General features: G+C 41.0%; 1 protein-coding gene across 1 annotated transcript in view; it reads right to left on the reverse strand.

The window, feature by feature from the left end:
* The window catches only part of NPEPPS (aminopeptidase puromycin sensitive), a 101080-nt gene that overhangs the window by 5091 nt on the left and 81310 nt on the right, over positions 1 to 14679 (reverse strand). The window contains exons 15-18 of the mRNA XM_017878983.1: positions 13165 to 13299; positions 11677 to 11896; positions 4377 to 4519; positions 3275 to 3331 (exon numbers count right to left, since the gene is read on the reverse strand). Coding sequence (XP_017734472.1) covers positions 3275 to 3331; positions 4377 to 4519; positions 11677 to 11896; positions 13165 to 13299 — 555 coding nt within the window. The remainder of the gene's footprint in view (positions 1 to 3274; positions 3332 to 4376; positions 4520 to 11676; positions 11897 to 13164; positions 13300 to 14679) is intronic.

The following is a 14679-nucleotide window of genomic DNA, read 5'->3' on the forward strand; positions in this document are numbered from 1 at the left end:
AGCCACCGCGCCCGGCCGCATCTTCACACTTTTTAACTGCAAAAGCAGCACATACTGAATGCAGAATATCTGAAAGACAGAGAAGCATAAAGAAAAAAATAAAATTACTACTATATGTACATTATCAAATCTGGAATGAGAGCATGTTATACATGCTGTTTTGCTACCTGCTTTTAAATTACAGGTAAGTTTTATTTTCCTCTTTACACTTTTCTAGTCTCTAAATCTTCCACAGTAAATATATAAAATCTTTTCTTCATAATCAGAAACAAAATGTTATAATTCTTAAAAATTAGAACTATAAATGTATAAGAGCTATGTATCCAAGACAATTTAGACTCTTTTGATCTTTTCTACCCCTTAAGATTTAACACTGACCAGAGTGTCATATCTGGAGACCTCATCAAAGCTCTCAGTTTCTTCTTCCTTTCCTTTGGACATTTTTTTTTTTTCCAATAAACAATTTTATTTTATAAGAACTAGAGATGGGGTCTCGCTATGTTGACCAGGCTGGTCTCTCTCTCTCTCTCTCTCTCTCTCTTTTTTTTTTGAGATGGAGTCTCGCTCTGTTGCCCATGCTGGAGTGCAATGGTGTTAGCTCACTACAACCACACCTAGCTAATTTTTCTATTTTTAGTAGAGCCGGAGTTTCTCCATGTTGCCCAGGCTGGTCTCGAACTCCTGGCCCCAAGTGATCCTCCCATCTGAGCCTCCCAAAGTGCTGGGATTACAGGCATGAACCACACCAAGCCTGGCCCCTTTCGACTCTTGAGAAGTAGTGCATTAAAACAGAAAGGACCTTGGGAGATCTGGATTCTAGTCCCAGTTTAGCCTCTAGCTGTGTGATCTTGACTAAGTCCTTAATCCCTCTGGGTCTCAGTTTCCCCATGTGTAAAATGATGTGGGCAGACAATTTCTAAGGCCCTTTTCAGCTCAAGGTCTGAACCTCTGGCTTTCAGGAAGCATTTTCCTCCAAAGATAACCTGTTGAATTCGAGTCCACTAGATGGCACTCTAACACCATATTTCAAATATACTATGAATTAATGTTTTTTAACCCTGCCACATTATTCCTAAATTACCGTCATAAGACAACCCTCCTCATCTCTTACCAAATGGCTTCTTGAAGAACCATGATTCAGCCTTCATTAGAGCTATTTCCATAGTGAAGCTGATTATCGTGAGCTCCCTTGTGTTAAATAAATGCAAACTCTTAATAAATACACATATTTGTGGAAAATCTTAAAAGTGCCATGACATGAAAATGTCAAAGTATCTGCCATGAAATTTTCAGAACCCCTATTTTTTTCCATATCATCATGGAATTGATGAAAAAAATATCAAATATCCCATTTCATACATATCATTTATAGTACACAGGTTCACAGAATATTAAGACTGAGAAGGGACCTTAATGGTCAGGTGGAAGGTAAACTCAAACTAACTTTTTTTTTAGGGTCTTTTTTTAGACAGGGTCTTGCTCTGTCACCCGGGATGGAGTTCAGTAGCGCAATCATAGCTCACTGCAGGCTTGCACTCCTGGGCTCAAAAGCTCCTCCTGCCTTGGCCTCCTGAGAAGCTGGAACTACAGGTGCATGCCACCATGTCCAGCTCTCCCAAATATAACTTTTATATTCTTAGAAAGTAGGCCAGGCATGGTGGCTCACGCCTATAATCCTAGCACTTTGGGAGGCCGAGGTGGACGGATCACAAGGTCAGGAGTTCGAGGCTAGCCTGGTCAATATGGTGAAACCCCGTCTCTACTAAAAATACAAAAATTAGCTGGGTGTGGTGGCAGGTGCCTGTAGTCCCAGCTACTCGGGAGGCTGAGGCAGGAGAATCACGTGAACCCAGGAGGCAGAGGTTGAAGTGAGCCGAGATCACGCCACTACACTCCAGCCTGGGTAACAAAGTAAGACTCCGTCTCAAAAAAAAGAAAGTAAACCTATTACAACATGGGTAAAGCAGTACATTTTGAGGCACAGTTTCTTAAAGTTTATCTTTTCAGACATCCTAATCATTTTTCAGAGGATCTGTTTAAAACCACAATATCAGAATTTAGATCTGCAATTATGATCATTAGAGCTATTTCTACAATGAAGCTGATTATCATGAACTCCCTTGAAGTCAGAAGAGTGTTGTTAATCCATGAAAGGTAGAGATAGTAAAGCACATCCCACTCCTGTCCTAAGCGTGGATCTTTTAACGAATGGGTTTTTAGGCACGTTGTGCACATTTTATTTAATGATTAAAAAGTAGATTTGGCTACCTCCACCTCTCATGTAGCCAGTACACTCAAGCCATTTCCTTATAGACCGGTAACTATGGATAGGGACTGGAGATAGCATTTGCTTCACAGTACTACTGTTGATTCAAAGTTTCAAACAGATTGCTGCCATTATGAGGATATGGAAAGTTTTATCTATATTTTGTCTAAGTCAGAGTTTAATTATATGCCAACTACCCTGGGAAAACTAGAGAGGCTATGAAGGCAGGTGAATTCATTTCCTGTCTATTAATAAAGGACCCCGGCATAGCTCAAATGCTTGAGACACTTAATCATCATCTGTCTATCCCTTTTCTAAGTACAAAAACAAACCTCCTAAGCACAGAACCTAAGCACAGAAACAAGCCTTTTGCTTACAATGGGCAGAACCCCAAGTAAGTTTACACTGAAGATAAAATTTTAAAAAAGTGACTTGTTAATCAAAACGAACATTATTTCAGTGTTAAAATTTCAGCTGGGCACAGTAGCTCATGCCTGTAATCCCAGCACTTTGGGAGGCTGCGGTGGGTGTTATCACTTGACCTCAGGAGTTTGAGACCAGCCTGGGCATGGTGAAACCTTGTCTCTACAAAAAACACAAAAATTAGCTGGGTGTGGTTATCACACCCAGCTACTTGGAAGGCTGAGGCAGGAGGATCACTTGTGCCTGGAAGGTTGATGCTGCAGTGATCCATGATTATGTCACTTTAGCTTGGGTGACAGAGTGAGACCCTGTCTCAAAAAAAAAAGAAAAAGATTTCAGATGCATAAAGTGAGTAAAAAAGGTGGGGAAAAGTAAGATGTCTTTGGCATCATACTGATAATACTGATATAATAATATATGGATAGACATATAATTTTCTCACAGTTTTAAAATACTTGCATGTCTACAATATGCATTTTTCTTTTCTAGGACTTTTTTTTTTTTTTTTTTTAACCATTTAGAGGTGTACTGTGTGTCTATCCAAGTTCAAAAGCAGGAAATGGGAGTCTTCTCAAATATACTTACTTTTAACATAATGTCTAAAGTAGTGCCATCACCATGCTTTAAAACAGTCAGATAGACCTACAAGAGAACACAGGGACAAAAAATAAGTCATTTGATTAAATATACCTTGTTTCAAGTATTCTAATACTAAGAAAAGACAGAAAGCCAGTAAACAATATTGTAAATGTTGGCTGGCTGCAGTGACTCACGCCTGTAATCCCTGCACTTTGGGAGGCCGAGGCAGGCGGATCACTTGAGGTCAGCAGTTCGAGGACAGCCTGGCCAACATGGCGAAACCCTGTCTGTACTAAAAATACAAAAATCAGCTGGGCGTGGTAGCAGACGCCTGTACTCCCAGATACTCAGGAGGCTGAGGCAGGGAGAACTGCTTGAACCCAGGAGGGGGAGGCTGCAGTGAGCCAAGATCGTGCCACTGCACTCCAGCCTGGGTAACAGAGTGGGACTCCGTCTCAAAACAAAAAAAGTAAATATTATAAATGTGGATATTACAAACGAACTGTAGTTAAGAAGCTAGCAGTGCCTGTGAGCAACCACAAAGGTAAATGGCATGTTGTACCAGCAGAGCACAGCAGCTATCATGGGTATATGCACAGCTAATCACATTTCAGCACTGCAATGCTGACTGAGAAACTTTAAACAAATAAGAAGATGGCTATAAACCACTTAAATGGTATATATTAAAATAGAGTTAGATGTGGTTTGTGCGTCAGTTCTTAAGTCAATTTTGGCACTTAAAAAAAGTTCCAGGCCGGGCATGGTGGCTCACGCCTGTAATCCCAGCACTTTGGGAGGCCAAGGCAGGTGGATCACCTGAGGTCAGGAATTCAAGACCAGTCTGGCCAACATGGCGAAACCCTGTCTCTACTGAAAATACAAAAATTAGCCGGCCGTGGTGGCGGGTGCCTGTAATCCCAACTAGCCAGGAGGCTGAGGCAAGAGAATCACTGGAACTGAGGGGACAGAGGCTGCAGTGAGCCAAGTAGCCACTGCACTCCAGCCTGGGCGACAGAGCAAGACTCCATCTCAAAAAAAAAAAAAGTTCCATGCTTCACAAAATGATGTAGTTACCTATAAGTTAAGGGAATTTATCATGAAAACCTACAGGACTCCTCAGATCAGCGGAGAGAATCTGTTTTCCTTCCACGTGGTCCTTAAACCGACGACGGGCTTCTTCTAACGTTGCCTTATGTCCTGCTTTTCCTAGTTTTCCCAGAACCAAGCCCCTCAGGAGTGCATCTAGATGACCTGATTTGAGAGGTAAAAGAGACATAAGACTACTTAAAAAGCCTATTTTATAAATTTGTCATCTGGATATCTTATAATTGTGCTATACCAACTCTATGGTCTTGAACAAACACACTCAATTAACTTAATACCTGAGAGAATACTTGTTTTATGTTTATCAAATCATAAGAGTGATATGCTAAACAGACTAGACAAGCAAATAAAGTTGCTGACTTTCTCTGCAGTTACAAATGCCAACTATCTGAATTTACTAAATGTTTACTCAGTCTAGTTAACTACTCTGCTAAGGATTATGTGTGAAAAGGACAGGCTTACATCATGCAGTTTTGACCTAAGGTTCAAAGAAAGATCACATATGGTACTAGTATGTTCTATGTATAATAAATTGAAATCTTAGATTTTAAAAATGAAAATCTGATGGGTCGATGTTTAACATCATTAGTCATTAGGAAAATGCAAATCAAAACCACAATGAGACACCAATTCATACCCACTATGATGGCTATAATAAAAAAGATAATACCAAGTGTTGGCAAGGATGTGGAGAAATTGGAATCCTCAAACACTGCTGGTGGGAACACAATATGGTGTAGCCACTTAGAAAATCAGTCTGACAGTCCCTCAAAAGGTTAAACATACAGTTATGGTCAGGCACAGTAGCTCATGCCTATAATCTGAGCATTTTTGGATGCCAAGGCAAGAGGATCACTTGAGCCCAGGAGTTCAAGACCAGCCTGAGCAACATAGCAAGACCGTTTCTACAAAACACTTAATAATTAACCAAGCATGGTGGCATGTGTCTGTAGGCCTAGTTACACAAGAGGCTGGGGAGGGAGGATCGCTTGACTCCAGGAGGTTGAGGCTGCAAGGAGGTTGAAGCTGCAGTGAGCCATGATCACACTACTGTACTCCAGCCTGGGCACAGAGCAAGACCTTGTCTCTTTTTTCTTTTTTTTTGAGATGCAGTCTCACTCTGTTGCCCAAGCTGGAGTGCAGTGGCATGATCTCAGCTCACTGCAGCCTCCACCTCCCAGGTTCAAGCAATTCTCCACCTCAGTCTCCCGAGTAGCTGGGAATACAGGGGTGTGCCACCACGCCTGGCTAATTTTTTGCATTTTTAGTAGAGACAGGGTTTTGCCATGTTGGCCAGGCTGGTCTCGAACTCCTGACCTCAGGTGATCCACCCAAGATGGCCTCCCAAAGTGTTGGGATTACAGGCGTGAGTCACTGCCACCCAGCCGATCATCTCTTAAAAAAAACAAAAGGAAAGACAAGTGGTGGCTCAAGCCTGTAATCTCAGCACTTTAGGAGGCCGAGGCAGGTGGAACATGAGGTCAGGAGATCAAGATCATCCTGACCAACATGGTGAAACCCCGTCTCTACTAAAATACAAAAAATTAGGTGTAGTGGCACGGACCTGTAGTCCCAGCTACTCGGAAGGCTGAGGCAGGGGAATCACTTGAACCCGGGAGGTGGAGGTTGCACTGAGCTGAAATCATGCCCACAGCACTCCAGCCTGGAGACAGAGTGAGACTCCGTCTCAAAAACAAAACAAAACAGAGTCATCATATGACTCAGCAATTTCACTCTTAGGTATATATCGAAAATAAATGAAAGCGTATGTCTACACAAAAACTTGTATACAAATGTGAATAGAATTCATAATAGCCGAAAAGTGGAACCAGTCCAAATGTCCATCAGTTAGTGGATAAATAAAATGTGCTATGTATCTACACAGTGGAATATTGTTCACTTGTAAAAAGTAAGGAAAGGGGCTGGATGTGGTGGCTCCCACCTGTAATCCCAGCACTTTGGGAGGCTAAAGCAGGCAGATCACCTGAGGTCAGGAGTTCAAGACCAGCCCGGCCAACATGGTGAAACCCCGTCTCTACTAAAAATACAAAAATTAGCTGAGCGTGGTGATGCAAGCCCGCAATCCCAGCTACTCGGGAGCCTAAGGCAGAAGAATCACTTGAGCCCGGGAGGTGGAGGTTGCAGTGAGCCGAGATCACGCCACTGCACTCCAGCCTGGGCGATAGAGCGAGACTCTGTCTCTGAAAAAAAAAAAAAAGAATGAAAGGTCCGGGCACGGTGGCTCACACCTGTAATTGCAGCACTTTGGGAGGCCAAGGCAGGCAGATAACGAGGTCAAGAGATAAGAGACCATCCCGGCCAACATGGTGAAACCCCATCTCTACTAATAATACAAAAATTAGCTGGGTGTGGTGGTGCACACCTGTAGTCCCAGCTACTGGGGAGGTTGAGGCAGAAGAACTGCTTAAACCTAGGAAGCGGAGGTTGCAGTGAGCCGAGATCGCACCACTGCACTCCAGCCTGGCAACAAAGCAAGACTCCCTTACAAAAAAAAAAAAAAAAAAGGAATGAAGGACTGATACATGCTACAACACAGATGAACCTTGAAAATATTGTGCTAAGTGAAAGAAGCAGATATAAAAGGCCAAGTATTTTATGATTCTATCTATATGAAATGTTCAGAATAGGTAAACCCATGAAATAGTAAATTTGTGGTTGCCAGGAAATGGAGAGTGACTGCCGGTGGATACAAGGCTTTTTTTTTTTGGTGGAGGGGGAGGGACTGAGAGTGGGGAGGGTGAAGAAATTGTTCTGGAAATATGGAGGTGATAGTTGCACAATCTTGTGAGCATACTAACAAATACTGAATTGTATACTTTAAAAGGGTGAATTTTATGGTATTTGAATTATATCTCAAAAAAAGTTAACATCCAGGCAATAAATGATTCAGGAAAGAAAAAAGAAGTTAACGGCACACAAATCTGATGAATTGCAGCAGTACAATGGACAAATAAAATGTAGTATATTCATATGATGAAATACTACTTAGCAATAAAAAGCAATGAACAACCTGGATATATCTCAGAAACATTATGCTGAGTGAGAGAGGTAGGTTTAAGAACAGAACACACATTATATGATTCTATGTATATAAAATAGAAGAGATAAATATTAATGTAGGTGAAAGAAATCAGAATGGCATGTGCCTGTGTGGGGTGGGCAGGGGAGGCTCAAGTAGTAGGCACCAATTAGGAAGAAGCCTCAAACAGCTTTCTGGGGGATGGAAATGTGGTATGTGTTTGCCGAAAGTCATGGAACTGTAACATTTAGATTATGCATTTTGCTGTATTTAAATCATATTTTAACCAAAAATAATTTTAAGAAAACCATCAGAGATCAATAGATAACTACACATTATTGTGATGATTCTTACAAGAAGTAATTTATAATTCTGGCTCTGATACTAACATGCTGTGTGATGCAAGCTAACATTTTATTATTTTGCCGTGTTTCATTCTCCTATCTCTATAGCTAGGAAATTGAAGGCATTCTCCCTATATTGTAAAGATGGTTTTGAAGTCAAAAAGTATCACATGATCATCATGAAAGAAAAGTGCAACACCCATTAATTTACCTGCATCTATATCCATGTACTCCTGTCACTATTCCTCTGTGCTCCTATCTAAAACCAACTCCTTAACTTCTGCACTGGATCTCAACTCCTCTTGATTATTCAGCTGTCACTACAGCAACAACCCCTCTCTCTCACAACATGAATTTTTCCATTACTACTGCATTATGTTCAAATAGTTGCAGAAAAATGTAACATAAAATCTCCCAACTTAAAAATTCCTTCCTTTACCCCACCTCTCTCGCGCCTAGCCCTTTTCTCTGATCTTCTCAGCAAAACTCCTTTAAAAAGTTGTCTAAGTGTGTTATCTCCATTTCCTCTCCTTCCATTCTAAAGAACCTGTTGCAAAAGTGGAGAATTCATTATTGTTCCCCACTACTACACAAAAATTGTTAAATGTAATATTGAATTAGGCTTCATCATTCTATTTGATTTAGTGTAGTAGCATCTGACACAGCTGATCACATTCCCTCTGCCTTCATCTACTGTTTCTTTTCATCTACTGTTTATTTAAATTCTGGGATACCCCTTCTCTCTCCTGGCTCTCCTTCTACTTCTACCTCACTGGCCAGTCTGTCTCTTTTGCTGATTCTTCCTCTTCTACACAATCTCTTTTTTTTTTTTTTTTTTTTTTTGAGGCGGAGTCTCGCTCTGTCGCCCAGACTGGAGTGCAGTGGTGCAATCTCGGCTCACTGCAAGCTCCGCCTCCCGGGTTCACGCCATTCTCCTGCCTCAGCCTCCCAAGTAGCTGGGACTACCGGCGCCCGCCACCTCGCCCGGCTAGTTTTTTGTATTTTTAGTAGAGACGGGGTTTCACCATGTTAGCCAGGATGGTCTCGATCTCCTGACCTCGTGATACCGCCCGTCTCGGGCCTCCCAAAGTGCTGAGGGCATTATAGGCTTGAGCCACCGCGCCCGGCCACTTCTACACAATTCTCTAAATCCTGAACTCAGACCTCTTTTTTCCACTTATACCTCAGTCACTGGTTTGATCTTCACCCAGTGTTGTTTTGGTTTTTAAAGACATGAGGTATCACTATGTTGCCCCCCCCCCCCCCCCCCCCCCCCTTGCTGGGCTTGAACTCCAGGACTCCAAGCAATTTCTCCTGTCTCAGCCTCACTGAGTAGCTGGGGCATACAGGATGTGAGCACCACCACGCCCAGTTAATTTTGTATTTTCAGTAGAGATGGGTTTCACCATGTTGGCCAGCGTTGTCTCAAAACTCCTGACTTCCAGGTGTATCCACTCCCCTCAGCTTCTCAAAGTGCTGGGATTACAGGTGTGAGCTACCATGGGCCTGGCCCCTGATTTCCCTTTTACCCCAAATATGCTTCCATGCCAGGCACAGTGGCTCATGGCTGCAATCCCAGCACTTTGGTGATGCTGAGGCAGGAGAATTTCTAGAGTCCAGGAGTTCAAGACCAGCCTAGGCAACATAGTGAAATCCCATCTCTACAAAAAAAAAAAAAAAAAAAGAAAAAACCCCCCCTCAAAAAAAAAAAAAAAAAAAAAAAAAAAACACATAGCTGGGTATGGTGCATGCCTGTAGTCCCAAATACTCAGGAGGCTGAGGCGGGAGGATAGCTTGAACCCAGGAGTTTGAGGCTGCAGTGAGCTATGACTGCACCACTGCACTCCAGCCTGGGCAACACAGCGAGACTTTGTATCTTTAAAAGAAAAAAATGTTTCTAGAGCAGTCTCCCCTATCCCTGTACATGGCAACTTCATTCTTCCAGTTCTACAGGCCAGAATTTGATGACACTTCTCTTTCTTTCCACCACACAGTCCATCCTTCACCAATAGTTTCAGTTCCACCTTCAAAATATACAGAGACTTTACCACCTTTAAGTTCTAGTTGCAACCAGCATCTCAAATGGATTGCTAAAATAGCCTTCTGAATGGTCTCCCTGCCTCCTCTCACCTTCTTTTAGTCTGTTCTTCAGAAAGCCGAGTAAATCAAATCAAGTTCCCCTGCCCAAAACTCTCTAATTAGCGTGTCATATCACTCAATGTGAAAGTCAAAAAACTTCTCACTGTAGCAAACAGGTTCTATAGGATCAGAAAGGTCTCCCATTGCCCTCTCCTACTCAATCCTGTCCTGAACTCAGCAGCTTTCTTGTTATTCCTCGAACACCCTAAGCATGCTCCCATCTCAGGTCTTTTGTACTTGCTGTTTCCTCTGTCTGAACCACTTTTCTTCTAGGTATCCTCATAACTCTCTCCTTCATGTCTCAGTTTATGCTCAATATTACCTTATTCGAGACAGTTTCCCCAAACACTCTCTAAAAAATAGTGGCCCAGCACTCCTTATTATCTGACACCTTTATTTTTCTTAATGATACTTCCTGCCACCTAGACTATTATATGTTTAATTATTTGCTATGTCTCCTATTAGAATGTAAGCCATATAAGGCAATATTTGGGTTGCTGCTGCATCACCAGCTCTTAGAATAGTATATGGCATTTACTAGCTACATAAATATTTGTTGAATCAATGAAGAAAAGACATAGAAGCTGGGACCAGGTATAGTGGCTCACACCTGTAATACAGCACTTTGGGCAGCCAAGACAAGCAGATCGCTTGAGGTCCGGAGTTCAAGACCAGCCTGGCCAATAGTGAAACCTCGTCTCTACTAAAAATACAAAAATTAGCCAAGCGTGGTGGTATGCTACTCGGGAGGCTGAGGCAGGAGAATCGCTTGAACCCGGGAGGCAGAAGTTGCAGTGAGCCAAGATGGCGCCATTGCATTCCAGCCTGGGTGACAAGAGCGAAACTCTACCTCCAAAAAAAAAAAAAAAAAAAAAAAAAAGGACAAGACAGAGCTCTAGGTATTGCTACTATTTTTATTACAAAAGACTTCCAGATCAAGACTGATCAGGAGGAAACACCACCTTTCGTTATCAGCAGATGATAAAAAATAATGATATGTAAAACCTTTAAATAATCATTCCCAATATTTCAGTGAGAGCAAAAAGAGTAAATATATGCTTACAGAAATAATCACAGAGCAGAGAACACATGTAGAAAGCAAATAATTTCCTTAATTGAAAAAGCTGACCCCTATGTCTCTCAGCACCTTTACAAGTTATACATAAAGGTGCCTGGTATTTACGGTAATAATAAATAAAACTTGGGAGGCGCAGGCAGGCAGATCACCTGAGATTGGGGATTTGAGACCAGCCTAACCAACGTGGTGAAACCTCATCTCTACTAAAAATACAAAAGTAGCTGAGCGTGGTGGTGCATGCCTGTAATCCCAGCTACTTGGGAGACTGAGGCAGGAGAATCACTTGAACCCGGGAAGTGGAGGTTGCGGTGAGTAGAGATCGCGTCATTGCATTACAGCCTAGGCAACAAGAGCGAAACTCCGTCTCAAAAAAAATAAAATAAATAAATAAATAAAACAAAACAACCTAAAATTCCCTTTAGCTTTTCTTGACTAAAAATAGGCCTTTGGAATTCTGCAAAAGACTTTTATTTCCACCATGTGCACAAATTATATTTAGCAATGAACACACATAACCACTACTGTTTCTATGTTGGTAACCCATGTAACTTCACCAGCAGACTTAAAAGACTCAAGTCTTAATTTCTGGCTTGCTGAATATATAGTAACATCCAGTAGATATAAAGATATTAATTATATTGTTAACCACATAAAAAAGTACCGACTTCCGCCTAATTCTTTCTCCATTTAGTATATGCATTACCTTCTCCAGGTTTGGGGTCCCAGCCCAGTCTCTCCCCTATAGGTGAAAAGACATCTTTCACAAATTCCTGGATTTCCTCATAGAAGTCTGTGTGGGACAAGAGAGTTGAGAGAATCCCCAGGTTACAGCTCAGGTCGCTCCATACAGTATAATTGGGCTCATTCACAAAAGCCTCCATGACTTTTAGAACCTCTACAGTGCTAATGATTCCAGCTCGAGCCTGGGATAGGAAAAAACATAAATTAACCTAGTCTTCAAACAAAACCAAAAAACATAAGCATGCATTTTTGGCATTAACTACTGTTAGCAATTTCTTTGGTTTAAGGAAATGGGACTGTATAAGCTCAGAACACTGTTAGAATAAAAATCCTATTCAGACAACATTCCTTCTTTACTCCTTTGTTATTTTTTCTTTTTTTTTACAGAAAAATTAGAATGAATCATTTGCTATTTATACAAGAACTACTTTAAAAAATTAAACTAAAAGTCCCATCAATTTGAGAACAACAAACCAGTTAACTTCTATTTCTACTCAGTTTCTGGGGACTTGGTTTTGTTACTGTTTTGAAATTTTCATACCTTCAGAAAACTGCAAAATAGTTTGAGCTTTCGTTTTGACAGACATTCTTTCAAAGCTAGACCTGCAAACTGTGTCAACTTAAGCCTCTCCTTTACTCATTTCTAAAAGAACATAAACTAGAAGGCACTACAAATTCAAAGTCCTTTCAGAACTAACAGAGTTAGGAAAAAGAACTTCTGTTACAGCAGCCAGCTGCACAAACAGCTCACTCTCCTGGGACAGGTCTCTCTCAGCAATTAGATCAGCAGATGTGAGGTTTTGTGCATCAATGCTAATCTGTGTTTACACAAAGGCGGAATCCAAAACCAATGACTGCAGAGGGGAGGGAAAATTTCCAGTCCAATTTAAAGGAATACTAGGAGGAATATGACAATTTTACCATAAAGATATCTGGAAATTACCTAACCTATGCTGAAGTCATAAAGAAAATAATACTAACTGCTGCTTTAAATCCTTTCTGGAAGAAAGCCAAATATAAATATAATTCTAAAGCTAATGGGATATAATTTGAAATAACACAATGTTTAAAAATTCTAGCTTTCCCAGCAAAGTACAACCACTATTTAGAAAACATAAAATCACTCTGACTTCATTATTTTAAAACCTATCAGTAGGGTCATTTCTTCAAGGCTCATATTTATTTCTACTGAAAAGCAAGGAATTTTTGCCTTACAAACGATAGTTTAATTAAGAGTTTCAGAAAGCTGGCTCAGGAGTAGTGAAATGGGATTTAAATTATATAGCCTCAATCTTGTCATATTAAAAATCAGTCATTTGCTCTAGTCCCAAAGGTGTTTTTAACCTTCATGAAGACCCATATTCTTCTAATTATGTTTCAGACACTCCAGGAAAAACAAAATCTTTTAATCAGCAAAATCCATCATATTACTTAAGTCACAGATGCTTACCAAGGAGAAGAGGTCATTCTGTAATCCAAGTCGATCCACAGGGGGCAGAGAAAGGTCACGAATGCCTGGTAATAAACTTTCCAGCATGGCAGAGCTGTACTGGGTCCGATAAAACCCAACTGTTCCTAAGTTTAACTGCAAAGATATCCAGTAAGTACTATTAAACAGCTCCATTAATTTTTTAAATCAACTTTTTGTATGTTTACAAGGAGTTCTGGTTTTAGATATATCTGGATGAAAAACAATTAAGACCACCTATGCCAACTAATGAATTAAAACAACACATCAAGATAGAATGAATACGCAGACAAAAAAGGGAAACTTGAAATTCTGGGGGCCAAAGTGAGAGACAGTAGAAAGAACATGGAAGGGACAAAATAATGTGGGTAAGTTTCTAACCTCAATTTTAGGTTTACAGAAAATACTTAATATATGTGAAAACACTTGGACAGTGGAATCTCTAAGAAAGCTTAGCCCTTTACAAACACTGATCTTATAAGCACAGAGACTGATCCCAGAATAACAATTTTCAGATCCCAATTTTAAAGAATTACATGGACCTAAAAGGCAATTTCATAAGATTTTTGGCGTGAGGTAATTACTGACTGCATTATTCTCTTTTATTATTATTATTTTTTTGTCTTGCTCTGTCACCCCGGCTGGAGGGGAGTGGCGTGATCTCAGCTTACTGAAACTTCCACCTCCCAGGTTCGAGTGATTTTCCTGCCTCAGCCTCCCAAGCAGCTGGAATTACAGGTACCCGCCACCTACCACACCCAGCTAATTTTGTATTTTTAGGAGAGACAGGGTTTCACCATGTTGGCCAGGCTGGTCTTGAACTCCTGACCTCAGGTGATTCATCAGCCTCAGCCTCCCTGGGATTACAGGCATGAGCCACTGCGCCTGGCAACTGCATTATTTTCTATAGGCTATTTACCAATAGCCAAAAAATATTTTTGAGAACATTTACATTCAAAATAGTTTAATGGTAAAACAGTAAGATATAAATATTTTACTATTTATATGTAAATATTTTAAAAACCACCCCTACAATTTTAATGCAACTATCACTTTATCAATTACCTTTATTTAACTTAATCAAAATTGCAGTGTACATAACTTTTTTCTCATTTATAAGAGATTTTCATATTGCTACAACATAGTCTTCCAGATTATAATTTCAAATGGTAATATTCCAGCGAGTGTATTTTAAATATACATTTAGGCCGGGCGCGGTGGCTCAAGCCTGTAATCCCAGCACTTTGGGAGGCCGAGACGGGCAGATCACGAGGTCAGGAGATCGAGACCATCCTGGCTAACCCGGTGAAACCCCGTCTCTACTAAAAAATACAAAAAAACTAGCCGGGCGAGGTAGCGGGCACCTGTAGTCCCAGCTACTCAGGAGGCAGAGGCAGGAGAATGGCGTTAACCCGGGAGGCGGAGCTTGCAGTGAGCCAAGATCCGGCCACTGCACTCCAGCCTGGGCGACAGAGTAAGACTCCGTCTCAAAAAAAA

The sequence above is a fragment of the Rhinopithecus bieti genome, unplaced genomic scaffold (assembly GCF_001698545.2).
Source record: "Rhinopithecus bieti isolate Rb0 unplaced genomic scaffold, ASM169854v2 scaffold_10685, whole genome shotgun sequence".
Taxonomy (NCBI): domain Eukaryota; kingdom Metazoa; phylum Chordata; class Mammalia; order Primates; family Cercopithecidae; genus Rhinopithecus; species Rhinopithecus bieti.